The sequence below is a fragment of the Stylophora pistillata genome, chromosome 12 (genome assembly GCF_964205215.1).
Source record: "Stylophora pistillata chromosome 12, jaStyPist1.2, whole genome shotgun sequence".
Taxonomy (NCBI): Eukaryota; Metazoa; Cnidaria; class Anthozoa; order Scleractinia; family Pocilloporidae; genus Stylophora; species Stylophora pistillata.
The window spans coordinates 18,148,172-18,163,821 of NC_142530.1; the positions used below are offsets into that span (position 1 = coordinate 18,148,172).

At 40.3% G+C, this 15,650-nt stretch overlaps 2 protein-coding genes and 1 long non-coding RNA gene across 4 annotated transcripts; 2 read left to right on the plus strand and 1 right to left on the minus strand.

The window, feature by feature from the left end:
- The first annotated feature begins 3,360 nt into the window (after positions 1–3,360).
- Positions 3,361–4,789, plus strand: LOC111331496 (uncharacterized). Its single transcript, XM_088741926.1, has one exon. It carries the CDS (start codon positions 3,604–3,606, stop codon positions 4,273–4,275), a length of 672 nt encoding a protein of 223 aa, XP_088598052.1. The 5' UTR covers positions 3,361–3,603; the 3' UTR covers positions 4,276–4,789.
- A 2,046-nt stretch (positions 4,790–6,835) lies between these two features.
- Positions 6,836–9,074, plus strand: LOC111331465 (uncharacterized). Of its 2 annotated transcripts, none has more exons than XR_015994092.1 (3): positions 6,836–7,140; positions 8,210–8,278; positions 8,787–9,074. It is a non-coding gene; the product is annotated as an uncharacterized LOC111331465 (long non-coding RNA). The 2 variants fall into 2 exon arrangements; XR_002694929.2 differs by having other exon boundaries at positions 6,844–7,140; positions 8,204–8,278.
- Positions 9,075–13,149: 4,075 nt separating this feature from the next.
- LOC148719053 (uncharacterized) lies at positions 13,150–15,376 on the minus strand. Its single transcript, XM_088740061.1, has 2 exons — positions 14,928–15,376; positions 13,150–14,771 (listed from the first exon to the last, which is right to left on the minus strand). The coding sequence occupies exons 1-2, from the start codon at positions 15,235–15,237 to the stop codon at positions 13,150–13,152; spliced, it is 1,932 nt and encodes a 643-aa protein (XP_088596187.1). The 5' UTR covers positions 15,238–15,376.
- Between the last annotated feature and the right edge of the window lie 274 nt (positions 15,377–15,650).

Sequence of the window (15,650 nt, forward strand, 5' to 3'; positions counted from 1 at the left end):
ATGAAGATTGAACGATTTATCATCGCAATGTCGAGTAAAATTGTTTTCAACTGTGAAATTTTCCCCTGTCAGTAAGTTGGAGATGACGGTTTAATAACTTTAAAGCTGGATGCTGTATGAAATCGGACAAAACAAATCAACGACCTGTCTTTCATTTTGTTCCTGAATGAAATCCTAATTGGACTTGCATAATTATAAAGGCAGCTTAGCCAAGAATATTCTCCTGAGAAACTACTGGGATTGTCTACCATGAACGCTTGAAATTACTTGGATCTTAAATTTAGCGAACAAAGTAGGGGATTTCCTTAACCCCAGGAGGTATAACTCTTACATGATTATGACCCATCCTCATTTCCCTTTACCCCCTTTCCCCTTCCCCCCTTTCCCACATTTCCCCTTCTTCCCTTACACCCTTTCCCCCATTTCCCCTTCCCCCCTTGCTCCTCTTTACCCCATTTGCCATTCTCCCGTTACACCTTTTCCCCCATTCCCCCTTCCCCCTTGTTCCTCTTTACCCTATTTCCCCTTCCCCCTTGCTCCTCTTTCCCCCATTTCCCCTTCCCCCTTTCCCCACTTTCTCTCCCCCCTTGCTCCTCTTTCCCCATTCCCCTTCCCCCCTTGCCTCCTTTTCCCGCATTTCCCCTTCCCCCTTGCTTCTTTTCCCCCATTTTCCTTCTCCTCTTACACCCTTTCCTTCATTCCCCTTCCCACTTCCTCTATTTCCCCTTCTCCCCTTACACCTTTTCCCCGTTTCCCCTTCCCCCTTGCTCGTCTTTCCCCCATTTCCCCTTCTCCCCTTACACCCTTTCCCCTATTTCCCTTTCCCCTCTTGCTCCTCTTTCCCCCATTTACCCTCCCCCCTTGCTTCTCTTTCCCCCATTTCCTTCTCTCCTTACACCCTTTCTCCCATTTCCCCTTCCCCCTTGCACGTCTTTCCCCCATTTCTCCTTACACCCTTTCCCCCATTTCCCTTTCCCCTCTTGCTCCTCTTTCCCCCATTTACCCTTCTCCCTTGCTCCTCTTTCCCCCATTTCCCCTTCTCCCCTTACACCCTTTCCCCTATTTCTCTTTCCCCTCTTGCTCCTCTTTCCCCCATTTACCCTCCCCCCTTGCTTCTCTTTCCCCCATTTCCCTTCTCTCCTTACACCCTTTCTCCCATTTCCCCTTCCCCCTTGCACGTCTTTCCCCCATTTCTCCTTACACCCTTTCCCCCATTTCCCTTTCCCCTCTTGCTCCTCTTTCCCCCATTTACCCTTCCCCCTTGCTCCTCTTTCCCCCATTTCCCCTTCTCACCTTACACCTTTTCCTCCATTTCCCCTTCCCCCTTGCACGTCTTTCCCCCATTTCTCCTTACACCCTTTCCCCCATTTCCCTTTCCCCTCTTGCTCCTCTTTCCCCCATTTACCCTCCCCCCTTGCTTCTCTTTCCCCCATTTCCCTTCTCTCCTTACACCCTTTCTCCCATTTCCCCTTCCTCCTTGCACGTCTTTCCCCCATTTCTCCTTACAACCTTTCCCCCATTTCCCTTTCCCCTCTTGCTCCTCTTTCCCCCATTTACCCTTCCCCCTTGCTCCTCTTTCCCCCATTTACCCTTCCCCCCTTACACCCTTTCCCCTATTTACTCTTCCCCCTTGCTCCTCTTTCCCCTATTTACTCTTCCCCCTTGCTCCTCTTTCCCCCATTTCCCCTTCTCCCCTTACACCCTTTCCCCTATTTACCCTTCCCCCTTGCTCCTCTTTCCCCCATTTCCCCTTCTCCATTTACACCTTTTCCTCCCTTTCCCCTTCCCCTCTTGCTCTTCTTTTCCCCATTTCCCCTTCTCCCCTTACACCCTTTTCCTCATTTCCCCTTCCCCCCTTGCTGCTCTTTCCCCCATTTCCCCTTCTCCCCTTACATCCTTTTCCCCATTTCCCCTTCTCCCCTTGCTCCTCTTTCCCCCATTTCCCCTTCTCCCCTTGCTCCTCTTTCTCCCATTTCCCCTTCTCCCCTTGCTCCTCTTTCCCCCATTTCCCCTTCCCCTCTTCACCCCCTTTCTCCCCTTGCCCCTTTTTTACCCTCGTTCCTTGCTTCATGAAGATACTTCACTGGAGGTCACGTCGCACATATACCTTGATTTCTTTTACATTTTTTGTGGCTGATATCAACTTTCAACCCAGTCATATTGATCGCCCTTCCACACACCTGTCCTTGTTCTTATCCCATTGGTGTTTTTCCAACTAAGAAAACTATTATTCTAAACTAATTTGACTTTACCGACAGTGTTTACAATGTAAAGTGGACACCTTAAGAGACGCAAGGGCTGAAGTTTCGAGCGTCAGCGCTAATGAGCGCTTCGTTAGGGGGGAAGACGAAGGGCTAACGTTCCAAACTTCAACCGTTTAGAACCTCTTTACACTGGAAATTTATATCATTTATAAAATAAGTTGATAAAACCAAATTATCTTGTTATACCTCCCACCGGCGCAGCAACTCAGTTTCTTTAGGAACTATGTCCGAGGCAATTTTCATGTTCTAAATCACAGAATACTCAAAATTTGGTGCAGTACATTCTGTAAGGCCTTTGTTTGGTACCACTGCCCTTTTTTGTTTACCCTCGCATCACCACATTTCCGTCTTAGAATTTTCCTTAGGAGCTCCCAGATGCTATAAAAATCTAAAATTCTTAAGACTCCTTTTTTGTTTTGAGTCTTAAGAAACCGGCAGTCTAAATCCCACAGGGATCAATGAACGCTTTTCATTCCACTAATTTATTCATGTTTTTCTCGTTGCCATGCACCCACCAATAACGTAGCTCCATTTTCTGCCTTTAAAAGCACACACAACCCACAATTCCTCTATTCGCTCCGACGAAGGGCTAACGCTCGAAACGTCAGCTTTTGTAATCATTACGGTGGCCAATTTACCATTTCAACTTTGTTGATATATCAAAATTCTTAAGACTCCTTGCTGTTCTTTTCCGATGCAGTCGTTCTTTGGGGTGAGATAGATAGTTTATTAGATAGTTTTAACTACCTATTGCCAATTGAATATGAGCTACTTAGGGGAGTACATAATTATAGGAGTCTATATTTGCTGAGTAGCTAAAAATAACATTCATTAATAGATAAAAGCTTGTAGCTTTTCAAAACTTTGCTTTTGTTTGTATATCTGTAACGTAGAATTCCATAAAGACAAACTCATTGTTTCAGGAAATTGAATAACGTAATTATTATGCTAAGCAGGTCATATCGTATTGAAAAGGCCAGTCGACAAATCGCCTGAACGGATGTCAGAGCACAAACAATAAAACATTCCATATTCACCATAGCTAACTGAAGTAGTGCTTCCTAGAATGATCACGGCCAAGGATAATTATTAGTGAAAATAAACTCTTCTTTTCTTCAACGTTTGCTTACAGAGCAACAGCCAATTAGATTGAGTTGTTTTGATGTCACATTGACGTATATAGCGCTCGTAACAATATCATAAAACAAATATATGTTTTTTTCAAATGTGTTATGTTTGTGTAGTTCCAGTTGCATCTTAATCAACTTTAGTCGAAGTTGTTGGTGTCGTGAGTACCCGGAATTTAATTATAGATTAAGGAAAGCTATTCCGCTCGCAAATGTGGGAGGACAGGAATCCAAGACAGCATTCGCTTTTAAATTTGATTCCTGGGCGTACCAGAATGGCCTATTCGACACTACAAAATCTAAGCCGATCTTGGCGAAGAGACAGGCGTGAACAGCAAGACAATTTTTCAGTTATCTACCTTGGAAGCGTGCAGATATTGTGCCCTATTGGGGAAGGAATTTGCGGATCTATCGAGGAGATCTTTGAGAACTGTAAGGCAAGACTGAAGCAGAAATTGCTTCCAAAACAAACTCTACAGATCAAGGACAACTGCTTTGAACTTTGCTTGCAAGAAGGCGAAGATCAAGGTACAAAGATTGTTTATGATTTCAGCCGAATTATTTATTGTGGAGTTGACAGCAAACGGCGAAAGATCCTGGTGTTCAATTATCATCATCTCGAGGGAGAAGAAAGAGAGGTTTTCTTAACGCAGGCCTTCTTGTGCGAGACAAAAAGTGAGGCGAAACGACTGGCGTGTACTGTGGCCGAATATTTCCAAAGCTTAAAATGTGTTGACGCCCAAGAATACGACGGTGACGAAAATGGAAACTTTGAAGGATTACAACTGTCTGGAACATCAGAGGATCTGACGAGTGAACAAGATGACGGAAGAATTGTTATAAAATCCAATTCTGAGATTGATATCGAGTTGGAATGTATCTAAGTAGGTATAACAACGCTCTTTCCAACCGTAGAAGATAATTCCATTTAACTATAACCGAGAGATGCCAATTTCTCTCACGATCTGAGATTTGAGTTCTTTACGACAAGAGAATTTCTCAAGTATGATTGCCCGAAAAGATTAAACATTTCATTAATTTTTCAGCTATTCTTTGCGTCGGCAGTAGTGGATTAGGAATTTCGCGCAAACACTAGCTATAGTCTTTTCAGTAGACAGGAGAAGAAAGTAAAGGATATGTTTGCTTGTGTTGATGTAGAAAAGCATTCCTACGGAACGACGGAGTAAGTTAGGAAAAAAATTCAGAAATGAAGTGTGTTCCGATCTGTGAAATTTAGACCGTGGGATTTGCGAAACAATACGACAAACCATTGCATGTTGTTCTTCAGTAGCGTTATAGATGTATCAGTAAGGCTGATCTACGCATCAGTTCGTGGTTTTATCGACCGAAATCTTGGAAGCTTATATTCTGAAAAAATTAAAGCCAACTGCAATCAAAGGTGATCCGTTTTTCTTGATACGAATATAGTAGCTTAAGGCCTCGCTGACTTTTAAGTCAAACAATTATAGAGAATTACAAACGTTTGCGCCGATAATCCTCTGATGTTAGGATTTACTGGCTCAAAACTTCAAATCTTCAGTTGGACACGTTTCATTGTTTGACGTTTCAAATGGGTAAACGTGGGCATCAAAACAGCTTTACAAGTTTAAAGAAACGAGAATCGTGCATGCGGTCACATCTTGCCGCTTGTCAAATTTTGAATTTGAACTTAAATTTTAGTTAAAACAAAACACGCGAAGATTTTCATGAAACAGTGGCACCCGACTATGGATGACGTACACCTCAAAATAACACGTTTAAAGGGGCTAACTGTCGCATTTCAGGAAAAAACCGCCCACAGACTTTCTTGTCAAATCAAGGGCGAAAAATACCTTCTATATTCGAAAGAAACACGTACGGATGAAATTAGGACTAAGGTGGGTGAACTATCCCATACAAATCACATGAGATTTCACCACAGACTTTGTTAAACCAAACTCTGCGGGTCGATTTTCCACTTTCTTCTCAAGCTAATCACGAACCCTAATGGTCTGACTGTGTAGAAATAAAATTAGTTATTACAAATTTACTTTGCGCCGGAAATGTTGACTTCTGAGCCGCCTTCCCATATTGATTTCTCCCACGATTAAAGTTTACTTGGTCCCTGCAAATGTTTAGTTTTCCGCCTCTTTGACAATATTTAGATAATTAATTAAGAGACTAATTGATTAAATTGATGATTGATTATTGTGAAGCCCTACTCAGCGGAGCAAGGGGGTCTGGGAAGGGGCGGTTCAAGTTCTCCCTCTATTCTACTCACCCCCCCACCCCCCTCCCCCACCCTTCGCAAAGGACAACGCAATATGAATAATTTGATTTGGTTAAATACTCGGTCCGATTATCTTCTTTTCATAAGGATCGCGAGGATGAGGATCATGATGAGGATCGCGATCATGAGGATCGCGCTCAAAGAAAAAGAAAGGTGTGTGGGTTTATTAAAAATTTCAAAGAGACTTGTTGACTCCAAGCAACTTACATGGAAGAAATTTTAAGAGAAAAAGGTGTACAAAAACCTCTCCCCCCTCCCCTTACTACTCCAAAGCCCCCAGCGCCTCTGCAAGTCATGGACCTTATTTGGTGAATTCTTCTTTTCGCGGTAGATAGATTTACTAGCAGACAGGTATCTTTTGATGATCTAATCAGGTTACTATCAACTCTTCTATAACTGGTAAAAGTCAACAAATATCGGGAATGGAAGTGTTTTAATTTTTTTGTTTTTTGTTTTTTCACTGCTTACTCATTAGTAGAAGAAAAAAGCGAGAGTCGAAATGCCAGGAAAAAAATCCAGCGGAATTCAAAATTGGTGGTAATCTAAGATAAGTTCACACCTAGAGGTTTGAATTGGCCGCTTGTTTTGTTGTTGTTGTTTTTTTTTTTGCATAGATTTAAAAAGCGTTCCCTTTGGATCCACCGTCCTAGCTAGATTATCGACAAAACTCAATCACCTTTGGTTCATAGAGTTCGAAATTTCCTCCGTCACAAGCATATCAACTTCATCGTTTATTATTTTCAATAGATAAACAACAGTTTGCTGTACTTCAAATTAATTACAATGATTATTAATCCTAGGAAACAAATGTACTAGAGCACTCTTGAGCTCTTACACCCACTTCCTGAACTAAAGTTGATTTCCGTTTCAATCCAAAGGAAATGAAATCGCTCATCAAAATTACTATACTTAATTAATTAAAATTTTCATTTTCAAGTTAACACGATGATAAGGACAAAAGTTGAATAATAATCTATACTCTTGTAAACATGTCGTTCACCAAATAAATAGAGCCCTAGAACAAAGAAATGAGTCGTGTTCAGTTGTCGCCAGCGTGGGAAAGGTATCACAAGTTTCCGTTATTAAAACTGATTGCATCAAGTCTGTATTTGCCCGCTTCAGTCAAAAGAAAAGAGAGCACTTGCAATAAAAGGGGTTTATAAATTTCAGTGGTGTTGGAGGTTTCATTGAAAATATATTTCCTTGTTGAGTTAATTATAAGACCACGCGAACACCTAATATGTCTATCAGCGTAGGAAAAATTAGCCGAACCGTTTGAATATATAAAAGGTGGTGGTTGAAAAAGGGTATTCTTGGAGAGTAAAAGCGGCATAAAGTAAAGAAGAGGTTCTCGTCAGACATGAAATATCTGGTATGGTTTTCGTGTCTCACTTATGTATGTGGACTCGTCGAATTTCAACATCCAGACAACGGTCGACTGCGCCGTACAACTGTGGATTCAGATATAAAAAGATCTCAGGTGACGCAAAACTTTATCATACTTTTGATTCAAAGAAACTACCATATTCGGTTGGCACATTTGAAAAATTAAATCATTCTCCTCCATCCTTTGGTATATTCATTAGTTTTCAGTTTAGTTCTTCTTTCATTTTGCCTTTTCCCGCTATCTTATAATTACCAAAGAAACAGTTTGAAATTTCTTTCACACTTGAAATGGATTTCACGCATCGCCACCAATGATAACAACGATGTTTTTTTTTTGCACTTGTGAAAAAGAAAATTTTGAAAGATGTCTTAAATTTCTTAAGACTTGTACTCAACTTCCCTATAAGCTTATCGCAAGAGTAACTTCAGTTCAAAATGCGAGTATCTAAAGGAGTATCTGAAGAAAGGTTATTCGCACGCTGATTTATGCGAGTTTTGGTTTGCAACAGTGTCTCAATGGGGTCAACCTATAGCCGTAAAACGGCCAAAAAATTATCCGTTAATCTTAAAAATTGACAAATTTTAACCAATAGCCGCAAAAAAATTTAACCGTAAAAAAGAAATTTCTGGTGACAACTGAGTGGGAAGATATTTAAAGTTAGCCGTAAAATGGCCAAAATTTAACCATTAGCCGTAAAAGCCACGATCCCTCTCACTGAGACCCTTGCATAAGTAAGACTATTCATTTAGATTTGAAAAGACAAATCCTCAAAATCACCATCGTGCATAATAGCTGTTTGGATCCAAACTTGAGGATCGACTTTACATCCATCATTTCAGCCTTTTGAGCGAGAGCTCAAAAAAAAAAAAAAAAAGAAAAAAGAAAAAAAAAAAAAACAGGGACAAAATGGGAACGGAGCAGGATCTTTTCCTACCTTATCATATGCCCATCAAGTTTCTGAGAAAATACAATTTATTGTAATAGTAGGAAAATTATGTTATCTTCAGATGTGGATCATAAGCTGGATGACGGGAATGTAAACGATACTGAAATCGGGCAAGGTTGTTTTGATGGATTTAAAAAGAAGGTAGAATTCATTGAAGAACTTTCAAAATCACGCAGTTGGCTTTAATTTTGAATTATGCGTGCATCCAAGTTTCAGGAAAAAGAAGATCAACCTCCTTACATTCCGCCAGTGGAATTTGGAAGAAAAAGAGAAGCACCACTCTTGGTAATTAATTGAATTACTTTAAATATAAGTAAGAAATTATCATAATACTATTGTAATCAAACTTTTGAACACCATTGAAGTTATCACTGCAATTATAATTATAGTAATAATGACAATGATAACAAGAAAAATAATGATAAATATCATATATATTTTTTTGTTATTCGTATTTTCAATTTCCTTGCACTTCCTTTAACATGCGAGCTTCTTTCAAAGCCGATGAAAAGTAACGTAGGTGCTATAAGACCCATGTATAATGACTCGATAAAACAACCCATGAACTGCACGTGCGTCTGGTGATTGAAGTTCTCTTTTATGCTTAAAAGCTTTTTAAATTGCACCAGGGTGAGTGCTGTGACTACCATTAACTATTATTTATTATTATAACTTTCTAAAACCACACTCGGGCCCGTATTTTTTATGAAATGCATCTACATCATGCGATTTTTATTTCCTGTTATAAGCACAATTACCATTTGCGTTCTCGTTGCTCTTTTATAATTTTCAGGAAAAACTACACCTACTCCATGAAGAAAGGAATGAAAAAAGACGGTTTTGAGCAGTGACAGACAACTTTTAAAGAAGCAAAACCCCATAGGAAAATTCAACAGGATGAATCGACTCAAAATTTCTACAGTGTTGTTTTAATTATAACATATTAACTTAAATGCAGTGCACGGTGCAGATGCTGTGACTCTAATGTTTAAAAGCACTTTATAAAAACCTAAGATAAAGAGAATCTGTCTCTCTAAACTGCTTGTTGGTAGATCATGTTCAATAAATGTAAAGTTGTCTATTTTCGGCTGTACCAGTTAATGAGTGTCAAATCCAAGGCAATTATAAAGAGCTCTATGTCATCCCCTTTCCTCTAATCTAGAGGCTTGTCGCCACAAAGACAAGGTGCTAAACGAGACAGACGGAAGATTTAATATTTGACCTTCCTTTCACTGCAATCAAGTCGCTCGCAGACATTACGAACAAACTAGACTAGAAGGATTGAAATATTGTCCCTGAAGTCTTACAGCTACGTTAATGTAACGTTGAGTCCCTGTCTGAACCATTTGAACCGGTAGAAACAGTCAAGCCTTGTGGCTAAGTCAGTGACATCGGCGTCCAGTTGATATATTCAAGGGTGGAGATACGGGTTTGAGCGCCGTCGAGGCTCTATTTTTTGTCGTCTAACTCTGCTTTTAACAGCTGTTTCAGTTGCCCTGTACCTGTTCCTTGTCTGATATTTTTTAACTATCTGCTCATTAGCTGGCGGTAACTGAAATTCAAGTACCTGTTTTAAGATTTTGTGACAAAATGAAGGAGCTTGGATGTCACACAGTGTTTGTGAAGACCTGAAAATCTTTTAAATCATTCACCACTGGCTTCTGATTCACAATTTGAACTTTTCTTGTGTTCTCCCAACATCCCACGTGAGTTATTACACTGGTAAACTGAAAGAAAGTGCCGTCTATTGCTGAAAAAGATACTCGAGGCTCGAACTCCTTTTTTAGCGCGAGGCTTATGCATGCACGCGCTGTAAATCATATAGTTACTGGTACGTCATGGAAATACGTTTGTTGCGCATGCAAGACGAATACAGCAGCGAGTAAAACTGGTGAGCATGGCGGATGGTTTACACAGGGCGTCGCTCCTTTTCCAGCTCTTTCTCCACGGCCTGTGGATGAATACAATTCAGAGAGCAAATAACTGGATCAGAGCTCACCCTGTGAAGAAAAACAAAGTAGAAAACATAAAGGGTAGTTACTTCTCGGAAGGAGATACTTTCTTCGAGTTCAGCAACTTGGAAATCGGCACAAAGAATTATGAGATCTTTGGTGGCAACCCCCGAAGTGAAGACGTGCAGACCTTTTCAAACCCGAAAGAGAGTGTTGCGAAAGATTTTCCCAAAAGGAAAAAGAGAATGATGTCCAGGAAAAATAAGGTCGATTTTGAGGTGAGCGAAAGACACGTTTGGGACGCAGACATCAAAGGAAAAAATAAAAAGCAAAGACGATCTCGAACACTGAGACTCTTCGGATCCCGATCGACAAAATCTTCAAATGTAAAGAACGACTTCGCCAAGCCCTTCTGCAAAAGTGATGCAAAAAAGTTTCCTTCTTTTCCTCTAGCGGTGAGCAAGGAATCCCACCAAAATTGACCAGAAGCACAGTTTAACGTTACCCGGCTTTAATCCAGCTTTGTTGAATTCACCTTGTGACAGAATCAGAGAGGAAACACCACATGAAACTTGTAACGATGCAAGACAAAATTTGCTACAGATTCAGTATTAGTTAAATGGTCACAGTTCAGGAAAACAAAAAGGCAAAGAAGGAAAGACAATGGACGTATTACCTGGTACACGATGATAAAGATAAGATATTTTTAATTAGGAACAATTGAAGTCACTTTCAAATAAGCAATTATTTCAAGTACGAAACAAAAAAAAAAGGGGGTCGGAGATAAACAGTCTGGTCGACGGTGTGGTTAGAGGAAAGACAACAGAAAAATCTGGCCGAATAAAACATGGCAGAAAGTCTTCAGAGCAGATATGTGACTGAAATATACACGGCTCGATGCCAAGGAGAGGGGGGGGGGGGGCTGAGGGTGGGGCAAAGAACTGTGAACGTGTCACTTAAGGGCTGATGAAGCCTAATGCTGGAACAAGAGCCTGGGACAGAGTGGAAAGTAAAGTTTGTTTCGCTGTTTACTAGAGTGACAGTGCAGTTTTTGTCGGCTTAGTTTGGAGAGGGCCCTAAACTGGTAAACGTTGGAAAAGTTACACCTGCTTATTGAAAAAAGAAAAGCGTGTACCACAGATTGATAATCATGTATCATGACAACTTCATTGTTAACTAAGATTTAGAAAAAAAGGGGAAGTTGTTTCATCTTTGATATTCTTAGGACTTCATTCTGACTTTTTACCTTTATACAGTAAAGATATTGTGTTAAATATGCTTCAAAATTTAATTCGTAGTGCATGTCATTTCCCCAAGTGCTCTAGATTTTAACTTCATCTACACTGCGCCATCTCTTTTAGCACAAAAAAGCTTAAACTCCTTGATCTTTTTACACCTTCAAATTCAAATATTGATCGTTTTGGTCCCAGCGCGAGAATAGAAAATTAAACCGTAGAATAGGGGTTACAGTGGGGTACAGCGAACATGGCGAAGGAGGCCGGGATATACCGCGCGCTTTAATTTCTTGTTATGCTGTTGCGTTTTAAGTCTGAAGGGTGACCCGTTTAAACAAAGTACTTCGCGTCTCTCTCGCGGAGGTAAAGTAAAGGTCAACTTCAGTGGCCTGTGAACAGGGCTGCCATATATACTTACAAATCATAATGTACATCACCGTAAAGATTTATCCTTGTATTTTAATTTCTCCAATTTTCTGTCCTGGCCCGCCATAAGCGGCACGTCCAGGTTTAAAAGAGTTTGGGCTATTTTGTCAAAAATGGAATGCGAACCCCTGAACAGCTGTCACGACCCCTTTAAAGGCCTTTAAAAAGGTCTTGTATGATCTATTTACAAATCAAAATATATATCTTCATTAAGCTTTATCTTTGTAGTTTAATTCCTCAAAGTTTCTTTCTTGGCCCGCGATAGGCGGCGTGTCCAGCTTTCAAAGAGTTCGGGCTAAAATGACAAAAAATGTAATGCGATCCGTTGAACCATAGTTAATCGAGGGGACTGGTTATGAAAGCCGGCGAACTTCAAAGGACCGGCCTATTGTTTGGGTTTTGAGGTTGAGATGCACCGTCACGTGACATTGACCGTGCATCTAAAAACAACATGGCGGACGCGTGTGATGACATGTTCTTCTTTGGAGACGATTTAGAGGCAATTTTAGGAGTTTTAGAAGAAGAAGAAGACCTTGATGAGCACTTCAGAGAAGCAGCTGCTGATGTAAGCTATAGAATCTGTTTTAATAGTTAAAATATAGCCTAAAAACGTCAAAAAGGAAGATTGAACATGAAGGTCGAACAGACTAGCTTTCGACATCATGCTTTCGATCAATCACTCTTATTTCGGGCTCTATTTATAAACCATTTCTTGCCTAAACGTTATTTTATCAGCTGTTGATTTAAAGATGATTTATGAACCTAAGTAGTGTGTGATGTTGATCGTGAATTTGGTTTTGCAGGTTCACCCACTGAGCGTCACTTGCCCTCATTGTCCAAAGAAATGCAAGAGTAAGAGCGGACTGAAACGTCACATCACTGTTAAACACAAAGATAAAACAGAAGAAACAGAAGAAACTGAGACAGACAAACCAGAAAATCGAGATCTATTAACTGTGGAAACGTATGCAAGCATCGTTGGCAATGCTAAAGTGAAACTTAGAGACAGCAAAATTTATCCAAAGGTAAACAGAGACGAGATATGGTCCTACAACTGCAACACTCTACAATCTTCAACACCTAAATTTTCTGAAATTCAGGGGCTTTATATTCAATTGGCAAAGTCTGGAAATGCAGAGAGGTTTTATGCAGCCTTTTACGCTAGCATAGTCTTGCATGCTTCGAGCCATTTTGTAGGATTATCAAGAAACTCTGCTACATTACTTTGTTCAAAAGTGGCCGACTGCCTTTTAACACATAGCAAAGAAAAAGCAGAAACTCACACATGTGAACCATTGACGAAATTATCTGATAAAGAGAAGTCAGGGTTACAGTATATTGGAGGTTATGTACTACATAAGCTACATAACAAGCACAAACAAGCAAGTAAAACACTAGAAAATGACCATGCAATCTCACTGATAATGGCTGGGAAATGGGACAATCCTATTGGTGAAGATCAGAGATTGACTACAACATTGAATCGAGGTGGACTGTGGAAGATCACAAGAAATGCTCAGTCTGTTTTTGAAAGAACTGAACACTATTTCAGGGAAGCTACACGTAAAACCAGTCTGAAAAACATTCCTTTAGCTAATATTATTTCAAGATCAATGCATGATGTAACTGTTGTCGTGCGATAGCACACATCAGTTCCAGCATTACCATCAAGAGCTTTGTGCATTCTGTACAATGCTCGGTTGGGTGACGCTCCATCTGATGTACTTGCAATCACCCAAAGATTACAAGCTAACTCAAGCACACATACTGCTTGCCAAAACAATGGCATAAGCTGATAAGATGTAATCCCATCGGTGGCAAAATAGGCTAAGCTGAACTTCAACTCAGTACAGAGACCTCTGATATAAAAGACCATAGCATGGCTTGCAATCTTGTCAGCTTTTTCAAGTGTTCCAAAGTTTATATCAGGATCTCCCAGGTCAAGGAAACCAGTTAGTTCCCCAGATACTTTGTCAAATACCAGATTTGACAAAATTTTCATTTCGTCAAAAAGGAGCACAATGTATCGTTGCACATCGAAGTAGCTGTTTGTAAGAACATTCAACTCCTCAAGTACTTCCTCTTGAATGCCAGCTTTGGGTCGTATACAATTTCTATAGTCCTTCAATGTGCGTTGGCTCGGCAGTACAAGGATGTTACTTTTCCTGAGCTCTTCATAGCATGCTGGGGACTTGGTAGCAAGTGACAAGCAGTATCGAATGATCATAGGATGGTATCGGACACCAGTTTTACTCTTTGTCATCAATTTCTTTTGCTGCTGCCAGAACAGATCCATGAATGGAGTGATATTTTCATTGGATGTCCCCAATATACTTGTAATGTCATTGCTTAACTGGTTGTCTACTTCTACACTTGACTTTTCTATCTCTGATTTCATTTCTTCAAGCTTTCGTTCTAGTTCTGCACACTTAAGCCTCTGTGTTTTTAGGGTTAGCTTTATTCTCTCTGGTGTTGTGTGAGAGACTGGAGCAAACAAATGAGCAGGCTTTGCAAGCTTTCTTTGCTTTGCTTTCTGATCCACCTCTGACTTGTGAGAGTATTTGTAGCAAACACAGCACTGCTCACCATGCTCCACCAAAACTTCACAGTCCCGTGTTCTCCAATATTCCAGCTGTGGGAATATCTCAGAATCATCTCTGAATAACGGATCCACTGACTTCGGTATAATGTGGTGTACGATATCGGATGACAGTTCAAATGGTCTCACTCCAGGGCAAATCAAGAGAACATCAATTCTCTTGATAAGTTCAGAGACTGTGATGTTCATAACGGATCGCAAGGTTTCAAGATGAATCGCATGATCATCTGGCAGAAACCATCCAAACACAGACACAGAAAAACCAAGACTATCATCGATGGTGAGCTGAATCTTTGGTAACACAAGCAGAGAACTCTTCTTTGTCAATACAATTCGATCGATTGCTGCCTCTAAGATCCACTCACTTAGAATTTTCAAAGATTTCACTCGTTTTACTAGATCTTTAAAGTCACTGTAGCATTTTTTAGGGGCCACTTCTGGGATTTCGTTGACTGCGCTTCGAGGTGGACGCACATTTACTGGTGTTGTGAAGCTACGCTTCGGCATGTTTACTGTTGGCAAGGCACCAAACTTCGGTTTCTTTTTCTGCATCTTTTCAGATTGAACTAGAGTAGAAACAATCACAAACAAACAGAATCAGAATATAACGTTTGAAGTTTATCAAAGCTCAAGTTAATTGATAAGCTATGCACCTAAGCACCGCGCAGATTATGTCTAGGATCGCGTGTAGTTAAACTTATAAGATTGCATTTAATACTTACAAATCTCAATATCCTCGGGCCTAAAATGGTTTTCGCACGTAAAGACACGATCATTGTCGATCTGGCGCTTGAAATCTTTGTCTACAACGCGTGTTTTGGTCAATTCGTTTAGCCAAAGTTCTCGCCATTTCTTGTATTCAGCATTGCGAGGGGCAGGAAGTTTCCAGATGCCGATTCCTTTCGTTTTGCGGGACGAGCCGCAACCAAAAACAGAGCAGTTATCTCCGGGCATTCCTTCTTCATTTATAGATACATACAAGCAGTATTTAAGAAGGAATAGTAATATTACAGACGTAAAACGTGCAGTCATCAGTACAAACGCTCACATGTGAGACGCCATCTTGAATCTATGTGATGCACGGTCACGCTAGGTTGAACTCGAAAAACCAAAACAATAAGCTATCCCTTTGAAGTTCGCCGGCTTTCATAACCAGTCCCCTCGATTAACTATGGTTGAACGGCTGTCACGCAAGAGGTCATGTATTTGATAATTTCTTAGCAGCCCAAGAAAGAAACTTTAAGGAATTAAACTACAAGGATAAAACTTTAAGATAACATCTATTTTGGTTTGTAAATATATCATACAAGACCTTTTTAAAGGCCTTTAAATGGGTCGTGACAGCTGTTCAACGGTTCGCATTGCATTTTTGACAAAATAGCCCAAACTCTTTTATAATAAAGTTCGGATAGAACGCCTGCTGTCATTGGTTGAAAGGGTGTGCT

Bases quoted from the DNA above. Each gene is read 5' to 3' on its own strand.
- LOC111331496 (XM_088741926.1), top strand. From the start codon at position 3,604: ATGTGGGAGGACAGGAATCCAAGACAGCATTCGCTTTTAAATTTGATT.
- LOC148719053 (XM_088740061.1), bottom strand. From the start codon at position 15,237: ATGACTGCACGTTTTACGTCTGTAATATTACTATTCCTTCTTAAATAC. The intron at 14,772-14,927 runs GTAAGTATTAAA...TTTCTACTCTAG, and splicing joins GCCCGAGGATATTGAGATTT to TTCAATCTGAAAAGATGCAG.